This window comes from Gossypium hirsutum, chromosome A10 (assembly GCF_007990345.1).
Source record: "Gossypium hirsutum isolate 1008001.06 chromosome A10, Gossypium_hirsutum_v2.1, whole genome shotgun sequence".
Taxonomy (NCBI): domain Eukaryota; kingdom Viridiplantae; phylum Streptophyta; class Magnoliopsida; order Malvales; family Malvaceae; genus Gossypium; species Gossypium hirsutum.
This window is the reverse complement of record NC_053433.1, coordinates 114,812,843-114,827,576: the sequence shown is the minus strand read 5'-3', so window position 1 is coordinate 114,827,576 and position 14,734 is coordinate 114,812,843. Positions and strand designations below refer to the sequence as shown.

At 31.7% G+C, this 14,734-nt stretch overlaps 2 protein-coding genes across 2 annotated transcripts; both read left to right on the top strand.

The window, feature by feature from the left end:
• The first annotated feature begins 7,875 nt into the window (after positions 1 to 7,875).
• LOC107942116 (thaumatin-like protein) lies at positions 7,876 to 8,953 on the top strand. Its single transcript, XM_016875760.2, has 2 exons — positions 7,876 to 8,053; positions 8,133 to 8,953. The coding sequence occupies exons 1-2, from the start codon at positions 7,990 to 7,992 to the stop codon at positions 8,804 to 8,806; spliced, it is 738 nt and encodes a 245-aa protein (XP_016731249.1). The 5' UTR covers positions 7,876 to 7,989; the 3' UTR covers positions 8,807 to 8,953.
• Positions 8,954 to 9,804: 851 nt separating this feature from the next.
• Positions 9,805 to 11,665, top strand: LOC107942118 (protein SRG1). The gene is made up of 4 exons (XM_016875762.2): positions 9,805 to 10,337; positions 10,409 to 10,656; positions 10,739 to 11,063; positions 11,282 to 11,665. The coding sequence occupies exons 1-4, from the start codon at positions 10,062 to 10,064 to the stop codon at positions 11,525 to 11,527; spliced, it is 1,095 nt and encodes a 364-aa protein (XP_016731251.1). The 5' UTR covers positions 9,805 to 10,061; the 3' UTR covers positions 11,528 to 11,665.
• Positions 11,666 to 14,734: the final 3,069 nt, after the last annotated feature.

Sequence of the window (14,734 nt, the reverse complement as noted above, 5' to 3'; positions counted from 1 at the left end):
TCAAATGGTTGAAGATGTTTTAAATTATGGAACGAGTCTTTGAATGTTAATAACCGAACCTTCTAATTATAATTCATCGCATAATAAATAAAAATAAATTATATATACTGTTAGGATCGACTCGATTAAGCAACAAGTAAAAAAATAGTGGAATAAATTGAGAAATTGAACACACAAATTTAACGTGAAAAAACCCCTCCAAAGAGGATAAAAAATCACGGGCAAAAATAATTTTACTATAATAGAAAAAGAACAAATAGTACAAAAGATGGAGATAAAAACAAAACCCAAAAAACTCGAAAACAAAAAACCCTCAAAACGTAAACACAAAATTCTCTAATTGTGTTATGAATTCTAACATCTAATAGGTGTATTTTCTAAAGTTGTAAAAGAGCTTATTTATAGGCTAAATTCATGGTCAAATAATAATAAAATAATCTAAACTAATCAGTGTTTGATTGAAACAAATAAACAGAGTTTAACTAGAAGATTATTTGTCAAATTTGACTGAAATAGGAGTCATACTTAACAAATCTCCACCTTGACTCATATTTCCACAACGCCATCTTTGCCAAAATCCGTCACGAGCCTATCTTGAACCATGTAAGGAATTAACTGAGTTGAATCTGTGCTTAGAAACTAGAAGACTTCTAGCCTTCGACTTGTACACTGCCAAATTAAAACTAACCCGGGTTTGATTTTCATGAACACAGTACCCTAACTTTTCAAAACCTGCATCCAAAAGAGAACCTCTCCTCAATGAAATGGTCATACCTTTTTCCCTCCTATGACCAAGTTGCCTCCGCTCCAAACGAGTTGACTTTGACTCTGTAACGGAAGAGGGACGTATGATTTTGCCGATCACTGTAGAACTTTTCAAAATATCAAGACTGTTGGTTCTTTTACCTTTTAACAAAACGAGAGCTCCACGAGATACTTTAATGTCGCTCGACTCGATATTGATTTTGCATCATTTCAAGTCTAAAATACTCAAGGAGATGAGATTCTTTCGTAAATCAGGTACATACCTAACATCTGAGAGTGTCCTAATCGTCCCATCATGTATCCTAATTTTAACAGTACCAATACCAATTACTTTATTAGATGAATCGTTTCTCATGCGCACAACTCTACCTTCAACCGAACTGTATGTGGAGAACCATTCTCTATTGGGACATGTGGAAAGAACATCCCGAATCTAGGATCCACTTGGACATGAGCTTGGAGTTATCGCTCGTTGATACTAACAAGAAATCATCACTGCTTTCATCGGCCAAATTAGCACTAGCTACATCTTCACCATCAATATGAACCTCAACATTCTTTAAATCATTTAAAAGAGTAATGAATTGACTGATGTGATCTCTAAGAAGCTCACATTCGTTCATGCGAAATGTAAATAAATATTGTTTCTGGACTAAACGGTTAGCTAGAAACTTAGTCGCATAAAGAATTTCTAACCTTTTCCACAAGGGCGGATGAGGTCTTCTCCATTAATACCTCCTGCAATACCGTATTCGCGAGGCACAACTGGATTGCAGGAGGTATATAAAAAGGTCTTCTCCATTCGATTTGATTTAGATTCTCAAGCTTTTTCCCGGTAACAACCTTTTTCAAGCCGGTTTGAACTAGAATTACCATCATCCAAACTTGTCACAGATTGAAATTTGTCTCACCATCGAACTTCTTAACTTTAAGCCTTATTGCCACCATCTCTGAATTAGCTAATCTATGAAAATTGAACTAGCTCTGATACCACTTGTTAGGATTGACCCGATTAAACAACAAGTAAAAAAAATAGCAGAATAAATTAAGAAATTGAACACACAAATTTAAAGTGGAAAAATCACTCCAAAGAGGATAAAAAACCATGGGCAAAGATAATTTTACTATAATGGCAAAAGAACGAAAAGTATAAAAGATGGAGATAAAAACTAAACCCCGAAAACCCAAAAACGAAGAACCTTCAAAACATAAACATAAAATTCTCTAAATGTGTTATTAATTCTAATATCTAATGGGTGTATTTTCTAAGGTTGTAAAATAGCCTATTTATAGGCTAAATTCATAGGTCAAATAATAATAAAATAATCTAAACTGTCAGTGTTTGATTGAAACAAATAAACAAAGTTTAACTAGAAGATTATTTCTCAAATTTGACTGAAATATGAGTCATACTTAACATATACTAATACTACTATTCTATGGATTAATTGATGATATACATGCTTTAGAGCAAACATAGTTCCTTCCTTTGAATTCTTGTGCAATGATTACAGTATGTCTGTTTATATACGTATTATGTGTAAATAAAACCTAACAGTTCATGCATCTTGCTTGGTAGGCAGCTTTGAAAATATTACATGTATAAGACTTAACTAAACCAGGCACAAATTCAATTAAATAACTAGGAAAGGAGAAAAAGAAAGCATCTTGAGGATAGCCTTCACAACTTTTAAATGAACAAATGAATCAGTTAATAGAGGGCAGGCTGACACTGAAAACTCCGTCAATGGTTTCAGAAACTTCACTGGTCAGGGCGCGTCCCTTCTTCATTACATCTGACCACTTGCTTCAATTGAGGGCAATCATGAATAGGACGATTTTCAAGCTCCGGAAGCTCTTGTGGCGCCATCAAAGTCGGAAAAATATACTCCAAACCATTACACTTTACTATGTAGAGTTCTCGTAACTTTGGGAAACACAAAGAATCATGAGGATCAACGCTCGATGATATTTCTCCTTCATCATCTTCCAATTCTGTGGCAATTTGCTTCAATCCATGACAGTTAGATATCTCAAGGATTTCTAGGAGCACCAAACTTTAAGCAAGACAAATTGGAAAGAGTGAGTTCAAACTTGGGCAATTATCTTATCCTCAGTTCAACTAAACCTTCCTTTCTTGGCCCAAGTTAAAAAGATTATTAGGAGTTTAATAGAATTGATACCGTTAATAGTTTCCTTTGTGTTTCTTGCGATATTATTGGTTAATTTATTTGTATAACTTAAAAGTTATTGTAGAGTGTTTTTATGTTTTTTTTTGTAGTAATTTAACTGCATTCTTGGATTAATGAATTTCATCATTCATTAAAACAAAAAACCTTTCTAATATGTAATATTAATATAAGAAATCAAATTATACATGGTTTGGATTTTTTAATAAAAATATCAATTCTAAAAAACCAAATTTAAAAATAATAGTCTTAATTTATTTAAAAATAAATTACCCATTATTTTAAGATTATTATATGCCTGATTTTAGATTTTCAAATATTTTATTTCAATTTAAAAAATATATTTCATTATTTTTAAAATCAAACCTCGATCTAGTTTGATTCATGAACACATCTAATTTCTACTAGTGAGGAGATACATGAGTTAAATCAATAAGACATTAATGTTTGTTTGTATCTATATTATATATAAAATAGCTGAGTGAATTGGTGTCATGAGTGAACACGATACTAATTTAGTTGTGAAATTATTAAAATACCCTTATTTTTAAAGACAATTAATATTATTATAAATGTATTTTTATTTTTCAATATTTTTATATGAAATCTTAAATAAAACAAACGAAAAACATTATTTAAAAATTATACAGATGATCAATAAATTCAAAATGAAGTCTCTTACTATTACACCAATAATCATTTGTTAAAATATTTTATTATTTTTTTAATATAAAAATTTTTGTTCACCTGTTTAGATCCAATGTATCCGGTAAAAAAAAAACAGCTTTTAACTTATAAAAAGTTCTTGAAGCTGTGGATCCAAAATTGAATGGTGAATTTGTTGCTCCTGAGGCAGTTCTTGTGATCAAACTCGGGTTGATGTGGTCCAACGATGCGCCCGAGGAAAGACCTAGGTGGTGGGGGGAGTGGCACCACCATAACCAGGGCCATCACCTGGTGGACACGGTGGCAAACATATCGAGCTCATCATTTGAATTTTTCGTCCAAAACAATATTCTACAAATTTTCACAATAACTAATATCGTATAATCAACAGTTTAGGCCATTTTTTTTTTATTTTCGCATTTTTTAATCTAAATCATATCATTGCTGAGAATGAATAGTTATTGACAATGCTAACGGGAAATTTGCCAACTTTTCTTTCTTTTTTATTTTTCAAACTAGCTATGAGACCCCATTAAAGTGTCTCTTGTCAAATTAAGTATTTGTGGGATAAAGTGAAAGAATCTTAAGCTAAAAAGCAACAATAGTAACGTGGAGATCACATGATTGGTACCTTCGAAATCAAACTCCATATATTTTGCTGTGAAAATTACGATAGACATTGATCCTCCCCCCCCCACTATCTCATGTTGGAAAAAAGGAAAGTGTATGATAATAAACAGCTTTTTAAATATATAATCATCATTTATGTGATCATAAAACTCTTGATTATGCTTTGATTTGCATAAGTTTCAAGCTCTTGGGAAGGAGTGGCAATCATGATGTATTATGTTACTCGAATTCCACAGATTGTTTATATATGTGAATACGTACTGTAAATATTCGGATTTTCATATTTGTGTATGTGGAACATAAATATTTTTTTTGGTAAAGTAAAACAGTATAAGTGAGACAAGCGAATAGATTAGAATCCGTCATAAGCAATTTTCTAATCGAAGGCGGAGGTTACTTAAATAGATGAAATTATAACTTTGGATCTTTAATTTTAGCTAAAAAATTTGTCATTGTATTCTACGCCCAAGGAATATGTTTGACACGAATCTCCCATGATCAAATAAGCATGTGATGTATCAATCGAAGTTCTGTCAGCCTGCTATTCGCAACACCACCAGCAAGAATAATCTCAATCAACAAAGCGTTATTACACTCCAATTCCAACTTCCGAAATCCTTTGTTCCATGCTAAGTGAAGCCTTTTAAGCATTGCCCTTGCTTCAACCTAAAATATTATACCTTCTGTTAAATATGACTCCTATTTTCAGTCAAATTTAAAAAATAGTCTTTCAGTTAAACTCTGTTTACTTGTTTCAATCAAACACTGATTAGTTTAGATTATTTTACTATTATTTGACTTATGAATTTAGCCTATAAATAGGCTCTTTTACAACCTTAGAAAATTACACCCATTAGAGATTAGAACTCATAACACATTTAGGGAATTTTGTGTTTACGTTTTGTGGGTTCTTTGTTTTCGGGGTTTAGTTTTTATCTCCATCTTTTTTACTCTTCGTTCTTTTGCCATTATAGTAAAATTATCTTAGCCCGTGGTTTTTTATCCTCTTTGGAGGGGTTTTTCCACGTTAAATTTGTGTGTTTAATTTCTCAATTTATTCCGCTATTTTACTTGTTCACTACTTAATCGGGTTAAAATCCTAACAAGTGGTATCAGAGCTAGTTCAATTTTCATAGATCAGCCCGTTCAGAGATAACAACGACAAGGTTTGAAATTGAGAAGTTCGATGGTGAGACAAATTTCAATCTGTGGCAAGTTCGGATAATGGCAATTCTAGTTCAATCAGGCTTGAAAAAGATTGTTATCGGGAAAAAGCCTGAGAATCTAAATAAAACAGAATGGGAAGAGCTTGATGAAAAGGCTTTATCTGCAATCCAGTTGTGCCTCACGAATACGGTATTGCAAGAGGTATTGATGGAGAAGACCTCATCTGCCTTGTGGAAAAGGTTAGAAACTCTTTATGCGACTAAGTCTCTAGCTAACCGTTTAGTGTTGAAACAACGTCTATTTACGTTTCGCATGAACGAATGTGAGCTTCTTAGAGATCACATCAGTCAATTCATTACTCTTTTAAATGATTTAAAGAATGTTGAGGTTCATATTGACGATGAAGATCAGGCTATGCTATTATTGTGCTCTTTACCCCCTTCATACAAGTCTTTCAGGGAGACCCTGATTTATGGCAGAGACAAACTCTCGTTCGAAGATGTGAAGGGTCATTTGTTGAGTAGAGACAAACTCGACAATGAGCTTCATTTGGATAGCAAGACAGATAGGCAAGCTTCCGTTTTGGTAGCATCAAAGAAACGAGATAAAAGGTGTCGCTATTGTAAAAAGTTAGGTCACGTCAAAGCAGATTGTTATAAACTGCGAAATAAAAAAGCTGCTGAGAGTAACGAGGAAGATGTAGCTGATGCTAATTTGGCCGATGAAAATGGGGATGATTTCTTGTTAGTGTCAACAAGTGATAACGGTTCTCCACATACAGTTCGATTGAAGGTGGAGTTGTGTGCATGAGAAACGATTCATCTAGTAAGGTAATTGGTATTGGTACTGTTAAAATTAAGATGCATGATGGGACGATTAGGACACTCTCAGATGTCAGATATGTACCTGATTTACGAAAGAATCTCATCTCTTTAAGTATTTTAGACTTGAAATGATGCAAAATCAACATCGAGTCGAGCGGTATTAAAGTATCTCGTGGAGCTCTCGTTTTGTTAAAAGGTAAAAGAACCGACAGTTTTTATATTCTGGAAGGTTATACAGTGACCGGTGAAATCGGACGTCCCTCGTCCGTTACGAAGTTGAAGTCAACTTGTTTAGAGCGGAGGCAACTTGGTCATAGGAGGGAAAAAGGTATGACTGTTTCGTTGAAGAGAGGTTCTCTTTTAGATGCAGGTTTTGAAAAGTTAGGGCACTGTGTTCTTGAAAATCAGACCCGGGTTAGTTTTGATTTGGTAGTGTACAAGTCGAAGGCTAGAAGTCTTCCAGTTTCTAAGCACAAATTCGACTCAGTTAATTCCCTGCATAGTTCAAGATAGGCTCGTGACGGGCTTTGGCAAAGATGGCGTTGTGGAAATATGAGTCAAGGTGGAGATTTGTTAAATATGACTCCTATTTTCAGTCAAATTTGAAAAATAGTCTTTCAGTTAAACTCTGTTTACTTGTTTCAATCAAACACTGATTAGTTTAGATTATTTTACTATTATTTGACTTATGAATTTAGCCTATAAATAGGCTCTTTTACAACCTTAGAAAATTACAACCATTAGAGATTAGAACTCATAACACATTTAGAGAATTTTGTGTTTACGTTTTGTGGGTTCTTTGTTTTCGGGGTTTAGTTTTTATCTCCATCTTTTGTACTCTTCGTTCTTTTGCCATTATAGTAAAATTATCTTTGCCTGTGGTTTTTTATCCTCTTTGGAGGGGTTTTTTCACGTTAAATTTGTGTGTTCAATTTCTCAATTTATTCCGCTACTTTACTTGTTCACTACTTAATCGGGTTAAAATCCTAACACCTTCTCCAGTACATTAAGAAACCACATTGCCACAACCCATTAGCATCTCCAATAACACCTCCAACAGAGGCACAAGCCCTTGAAGAGAATACAACACCATCAGTATTAAGTTTAACATAACCCTCTTTAGGAGGTGAGCGCAATGTGAACCTTTTACCCAAGGATGAGAATAAAAATGTATCTGTATGCTCGGGTTTGCATAAGTTTCATGGGAAGATTGTAGATGAAACTATAGCAATCATGATTTATTATGTTACTCGAATTCAATCTTATTGTTTACGAAAGCGTAAAGCATGAGAACGAATGTGTTTGATTTAAAGAAATGGGTTTTCAAATTCATGTATGACAAATAAGTGTTAGATGTAATGGTAAGGTATATTGTATTCCCAAGAGAAGACATAGATTCAAATATTTGTTATAAAGGTAATCACGAACCTCGAATATGGATACTTAAACGAATATGAAAAATTGAGATTAACTAAGATTTAATAAATTTAAAGATTTTGGAAGAAATTATACCAATCATACTCAAATTGAGTATTGATTTTTTTCAAATTTCGGTACGTGAAACATGAATATTTAAAGAAAATGAAAAATGGAGTTAATAAAAAAAGTAACTATAACTTTAGCGGTTTAAATCTTCTTTTAATGGCGAAAAAGTGGCAGACCACTCTTTAACATATAGTTCCTCTTTAAACCTTAGCAAAAGACCAGCAAGCAGTTTCACTTTCATTCATCAAATTTCAAAAAACAAAATGCCAGAATCTTCAAATCATTTCATCATCTTCTTGTTTTTTTCCTGCATTTTCGTTTCCACAGGTATAGAAAATTTTTCCCAGATTTTTGGTCTAAGCATTGCATTTTTCTTGACTAAAAATGGTTTACTATTTTCTCGCAGATGCCATCCAACTGGTACTAGTAAACAACTGCAAAGAAACAATATGGCCAGGAATCCTCGCCGGCGCCGGCCACGAAACACCCCGAGACGGCGGCTTCCCTCTCAACTGCGGCGAACAAACAACCCTCGAACTCCCTGAAAGATGGTCGGGTCGAATCTGGCCAAGACAAGGTTGCTGTTTCGACGAAACCGGCAAAGACTCATGTCAAACAGGTGATTGTTCAGGCCTTTTACAATGCCAAGGCGTCGGCGGAAACCCACCGGCAACGCTCGTTGAAATGACACTCGGTGGTCCAACATCGGGTCTACATTACTACGACGTGAGCTTAGTCGATGGATTCAATGTCCCCGTCTCAATGGTCCCTATAGGTGGTGGCGTTGGGTGTGGAGTAGCCGCCTGTGAGGCTGATTTAAACGTTTGTTGCCCGGCGGCATTGGTGGTGAAGAAAGAAGGGAAAGTGGTGGGGTGTAAGAGTGCTTGTTTAGCTGCTAAAACCGATAGGTATTGTTGCACCGGTGAGTTTGGGGATCCAAAAAGCTGTAAGCCCACCATTTTTGCTCATCTTTTTAAAGCTATTTGTCCAAGAGCTTACAGCTACGCTTTTGACGATGCTTCAAGTCTTAAAACTTGTAGGGCTCCTAGGTATCTCATTACCTTTTGTCCTCCTAATTGATGTGGTTTCATTGTTGAGGTCATTGGGTTTCTATTATGGTTTGAGGTTTTTTCTTTATGTTATTAGTAAATTGCTGAATTTGTTGCTTTAATTGTATGTTTTTGAATTGATTTCATGGTAGCAATGATGGTATCTTTTTCTTGTGTATAATCTTTATAATGTTCTGACTTGAATCTTTTACTAGAATCCAAGGTTTTGGTTTTACTTAAAATATTGACAAACCATCAAAATCACAAATATAGTATGCTTACTCATATCTGCATCTATACTCATTTGATTTTGTATCATATAATTTCTTTTTATCAACTTTGAAGGTTTGGTGGGGAACTAAAAGTCCAACATTCTACTAATGGACCACATGTCTATTAGTGGATCATGGCTTTAAATTATCTCAGATAGACTTAGCTTGTCAAATAAGTTTTTTTTAGATTGGGGGCAAACTATAATCTTTTTGGGTTTTATTTAGATGGGAAATTCGAGTTCATATCATTTAGGGTTACTTGTTTCTATCATTTTTAAGCTTCAATCCTTTTGGATTAGGTTAGTTTTAAGTTTTAGATCATTTTTGGTTTGAGATGTCAGTATGAGACATTTGATATTTGGATCATTTTGAGTTTAGTTTATTTTTTCGATTTTATCATTTTTTTATCATTATGATAAATTCATTTTAAGATCAAATCATTTTAAGATTTGGGTTAATTCAATTTGAGTTATTAAATTTTTTTATAATTAAATCTCAACTTTATTTGAGTTCAGATTAATCATTTTGATTCACAATCACAAAAATAATACATCTCAATCACTACAATCACAGCAAGAAGAATTAAACATTATAAACCCTTAAAAGAAATTTGAAGTTGCAAAGAACTCTGTCCTCATTAAAGCTTTTGACGATCTTGATTCTTCATCCACAAACTTTTTTTATTAAAAAATAAATTAAAATTCCAAGTTGGATGATTAATTTCTCCCATGAATATCAAAATATATTTTACCTAGTAGTCCTAACATGAATTCTTGACATTAATTGCATAATAAAAAATAGATGAGGCATGTGCTTAGGTTCCATAACAATTTCAACATATAATAAACTGAAAGTTCATCTCAATATCGTATTACAACGATCAAATCCCACTTTTCACCCACCCACCATTTTTAAGTATCAAGTCAAAACCAGAAGCAAAGCTCCCAAGTTTTTGCTAGAAGATAAACCAAGTTCCCATTGAAAGAATCAACTTTGCTACCATTTTTGCTATTAATGGAGCTCAAAGTTGTAAAAGCAAGTGTTGAGAAAGGTGAGGGATTGGGTTGGGGCAAATCTTTGCTAGTTCCAAGCATCCAAGAGATATTGAAGAATGATTCTCAATCAGTCCCTGAAAGATACATACAAGAACCGAAAGACAGGCCATTAATTTCTCAGAACCTGTTTGATTCACTTCAAGTCCCTGTCATAGATTTCTCCATGTTAGCTCAAAAGGATGCAAATGAAATAAGGAAGCTAGATCTTGCCTGCAAGGAGTGGGGCTTTTTCCAGGTAAATCCAAACACCTGTGTTAAGCACATATTCGTATTTGACACTCACCCGGGGTTATCCTATTTTTGTAGATAATAAATCATGGGGTTAGAGAGGAGACCATGGTTAACATGAAGGCAGCTATGGCAGCTTTCTTTGAATTGCCATTCCAAGAGAAATCCAAGTGTGCAAAGGCAGCTAATGAGATTCAAGGGTATGGGCAAAACTTTGTGGTCTCAGAGAAACAAAAACTTGATTGGTGTGACATGATGTTCTTAAAGACATTTCCCCATGAAACCAGGAATTTCAAGTATTGGCCACTCACTTTACCAGGTTTCAAGTATCCATTCTTTCTTGTTTGTTAAGCTATTATGTTACTCGGGCAATACAGGTATGTATCTGATACGGATATCTTGAAACAGAGAGGCGGTGGAAGAATATTCAACAGAAATACGAAAGGTTTCGAACAAGATCGATGCTAACTTATCGGTGTTAATGGGGATGGACGAAAATGGATTGAAAAGGAAGCTAGGAGAGTTTCAACAAGGAATACGAATGAACTATTATCCAACATGTTCAAGGCCTGATCTTGTTCTTGGTATTAGTCCTCATTCTGATGGAAGTCTATTCACTTTGCTACTACAAGATGATGAGATCAATGGCCTTCAAATTAAGCACAAAAAAGTATGGATTGATGCTAAACCAATCCGGAATTCTCTTGTGGTCAACATTGGTGATGCTATTGAGGTTAGCTACAATGTTTTTATGAGTCAAATATTTTACCAATGGTCAAATTTTGCATTAGTCCCTATATTATGTGTAATGGATTCTCGAACAGTAGCCATTAAATTCATTAAGTCAAATTTACCCCTACAAAAAATTTCTAGCATAATGACTTAATGGATTTAATTTGACCTTTATCAATCCTAGAATACAAATTCTGTTTCCTGTCTTGTTTTTATCAGATTCTGAGCAATGGAATGTATAAAAGCATTGAACATAGAGCCATCAGCAATGAGAAGAAACCCAGAATGTCAATTGCAACATTTGTGATGCCAGGTGATGAAGTCCAAATAGGTCCACTGGATTCAATGGTGAACGGGAAGCATCTCCCTAGAAGTTACAGAAACATCAAGTACATCGATTACATCAGGCAAAAGTTCGCCATGAAAATGCAGGGAAAAGCTCACACCGCCATTGTTAAGCTATAAAGCAAGTCAAAATGCTAGCCCTGTTCTTCATGTCTGTTTTATAACAAGACAATATATGATAACTCACCACTCTTTAAAACAAGAGTAGTATTGAATTCTACATTGCATAACTCTAATAATCCAATTATTGAATTCTGTTGTATAAAAAATATCTTGAAAATTATTTTTTTTACAAAAAAATTCATTTACAAAATCATAAAAACTTTAAAAATATTAACAGGCTAATTTGATAACGTAATAACAACAAATTAGGTTCTGATCATATTTGCTCTTTTTTATACAATGTTTAATACTAACTATAACCCATTCCAACCCATAAATAGGAGGATAATGCACTTTAACGCACTCAAAATTATATCCCCTTGCATTGACAATAATACCCATACTAATCAAACTAATACTCAATCAACTCTAAAGAATACATTTAAATTTATTAAAATTTATACAAAAAATTATCGATATGTCAAAATTTTTATAAATGTTATATATACCAAATGTATATATTGAATATGATGATGACTATAGAAAAAAGAAAAACAATATGAATATACAAGATACAAAATTTGGGAGTAATTGTGATGTTGATTTAGTTATGCTACACTCATATTACTTTCTATACTATGTTTGTATTTTTGGATTTAGAATATCATGAATATACAATTACATGTATAGAATTTGATGCATTTTCAATGCATGTAACATTATTTGGCATAATTTTAGAGGCTCAATTTAGAAAATAATTTGTGTGTTGATCTTATATTATATTTCAATTAATTTTGTATTTTACATAATTTTTAATATTGATAATTTTAAAAGAATATTAATGCATTTTTTTTGCTTTTTTTCATGTAATTAAAATGTTATGAATTTCTATAAATTTTTACATGCTAGTTTATAAAAATTCATAACATTTTTTTATTTTTATTAGAATGTTTAAAATTTGAAATTACTATCACACCATTTATGAAAAATTGTAATAAAAAGAAAATCCTGTCCTTTTTTTTCAAAATTTTAGAAAAAAAGTTGGAAATTTTTATAATTTAGTATTATTAAGAAATTTTTTATATATTTTTTTGTGTTAAATTATTTATTATTTTCTGAACTTTATATAATTTTTAATGAATGTTTTGAATTTTTTAAATAATTTTTAAAGGTAATTTTATTTTTACTTTTTAATTTTTTAAAACTTTTGAACTTTTTTTAATTCTCTGATTTTTTAAATAATACTTTTAAATTTTAAAATATTTTTTAGAAATTTTATTAGTAGTTTCATTTTTATAAGTTTTAAGTTTTTTTTTGAAATTTTTTATTTTTTATGATTTGTTGACTTTTAGATTTTCTTCGAATTTTTGAAAAAAAATTCAGCCAACCCTTATTAATTTTTCTTATTTACTCACTTTGGAAAAGTAAAAGAATTAAATTAAATTTTTAGAGAATTAATTTACCTAATTTTAAAATTGACAAAAACCTGTCGATTGAGTTTTAGCTTGATTGTCATGGATATTATTGTCAATACAGGAGGATGTGGGTTCAAGTGCGTTGAAATGCATTATCCTCCTATTTATGGGTTAGAGAGAGACTATAATTCTAGGCATTATATCAAAAAGAGCAAATATGACCAAAACTTATAATAAAATTGTTCAAAAATTGACAAAAAAAACCTGTTCTGCGAACAGACTCAAATGGGGCACAGACATTTTCTTTCTTTAACAAAGGAAAAAGACTGGATTTCCCCATCACAACAAAAACTTTACATGGTGGAGTTGTCAATTATCCAATACTCTTCAATCTTCAATTAAGGATATTCAATGCAATAGGGGCACATTCAATTAAGGATTCTAAATGCATTAGGGGCACCTTTTATATTAAGTCATAGATTCGATTTTATTTTTGTTATATATGAGAATATATCGGTGTAAAATTAAAGTAATTTTATATTCTTTCGTATATTTTATATGATTAATATTTTAATGATCAAACCGTCATATTTCATTCATATATATATGCATGTCAAGTCTAACATAATAAAACTTTCAACCGTTCAATAAATATTAATATATACATTATTTTAGAGATAGAAATATCGAATCAGTTAAAAAATTTGTTTGCATAACAAGTACAATTATATTGATAGATTTAAGGAATTTTACATTGATGTAAATGGATCCCTTCCTATATAATAATAATAATAATAATAATAATAATAATGGGAGTAGAACAATCAAATTTGATATCCGAACTTAAAAACCTAATTTAATTGATTCGAATTTAAATTTAATTGATTCGAATCGATTCAATCTTAGCTAAAAATAATTCGAACAAATAACCTTAAATAACTTACAGAAATTGATTCAAATCTAAACTAATTTAAACCGGAAATTCTTTGAAAGTTTTAGAATTCAAATTCACTCTTCTCAAAAACATGTTTAAATGGAAGTGAGTGGTTTACAAGTGGAAATAGAATAAGATACAATTATGATTAAGGTAGGATTACAACTTCACTTAAAACTTTATTTAGGCGTCGATTAAATTTTAGTTTGATTGACATGGACATTATTGTCATTGCAGAAAAATGTAGGTTTTAGTGGCTGAAGCGCATTATCCTTCTATTTATGGGTTCGAGAGTGGCTATAGATAGTTTTAGATATTGTGTCAAAAAAGAACAAATATAATCAGAACCTATTATGAAATTATTATTAAAAAAATAAAGACTTCACTTAGATAAAAATTTGAAATTTTTTTTCTGGGAATTTTTCGAACCTTCATTTAAAAAGTTTTAAAAATATTAAATATATTTTAAATTAAAAATACATAATTAATTTGTGTATGACACGTGGTAATAAATTCATATAAATATATTATCTAGAAAATAAAAATTATTAATATATAAAAAATTGTATAAATAAAATATTCTTTTAAACACAATTAAGAAATTTATAAACAAATTAATACACAAATTACCAATTCAGTAGTATCCCAAGCATGAAAAACGAGGCCATGAGTATTAAATTGAAAACTTGAAGATTACACCTTTGCCGAAATGGATCGATGCCTGCCATAAATCACATTTCTATAAATATAGCATCATAAAACCAAGTTTTATTTTTGGCATAACTAGCAGCAATGGCAATGAAAACCCAATTTTGTTACGTCCCATTTTTAGAAATATAATGATTTTTTTTATTAAATTTGAGGATTCAGGTTGTT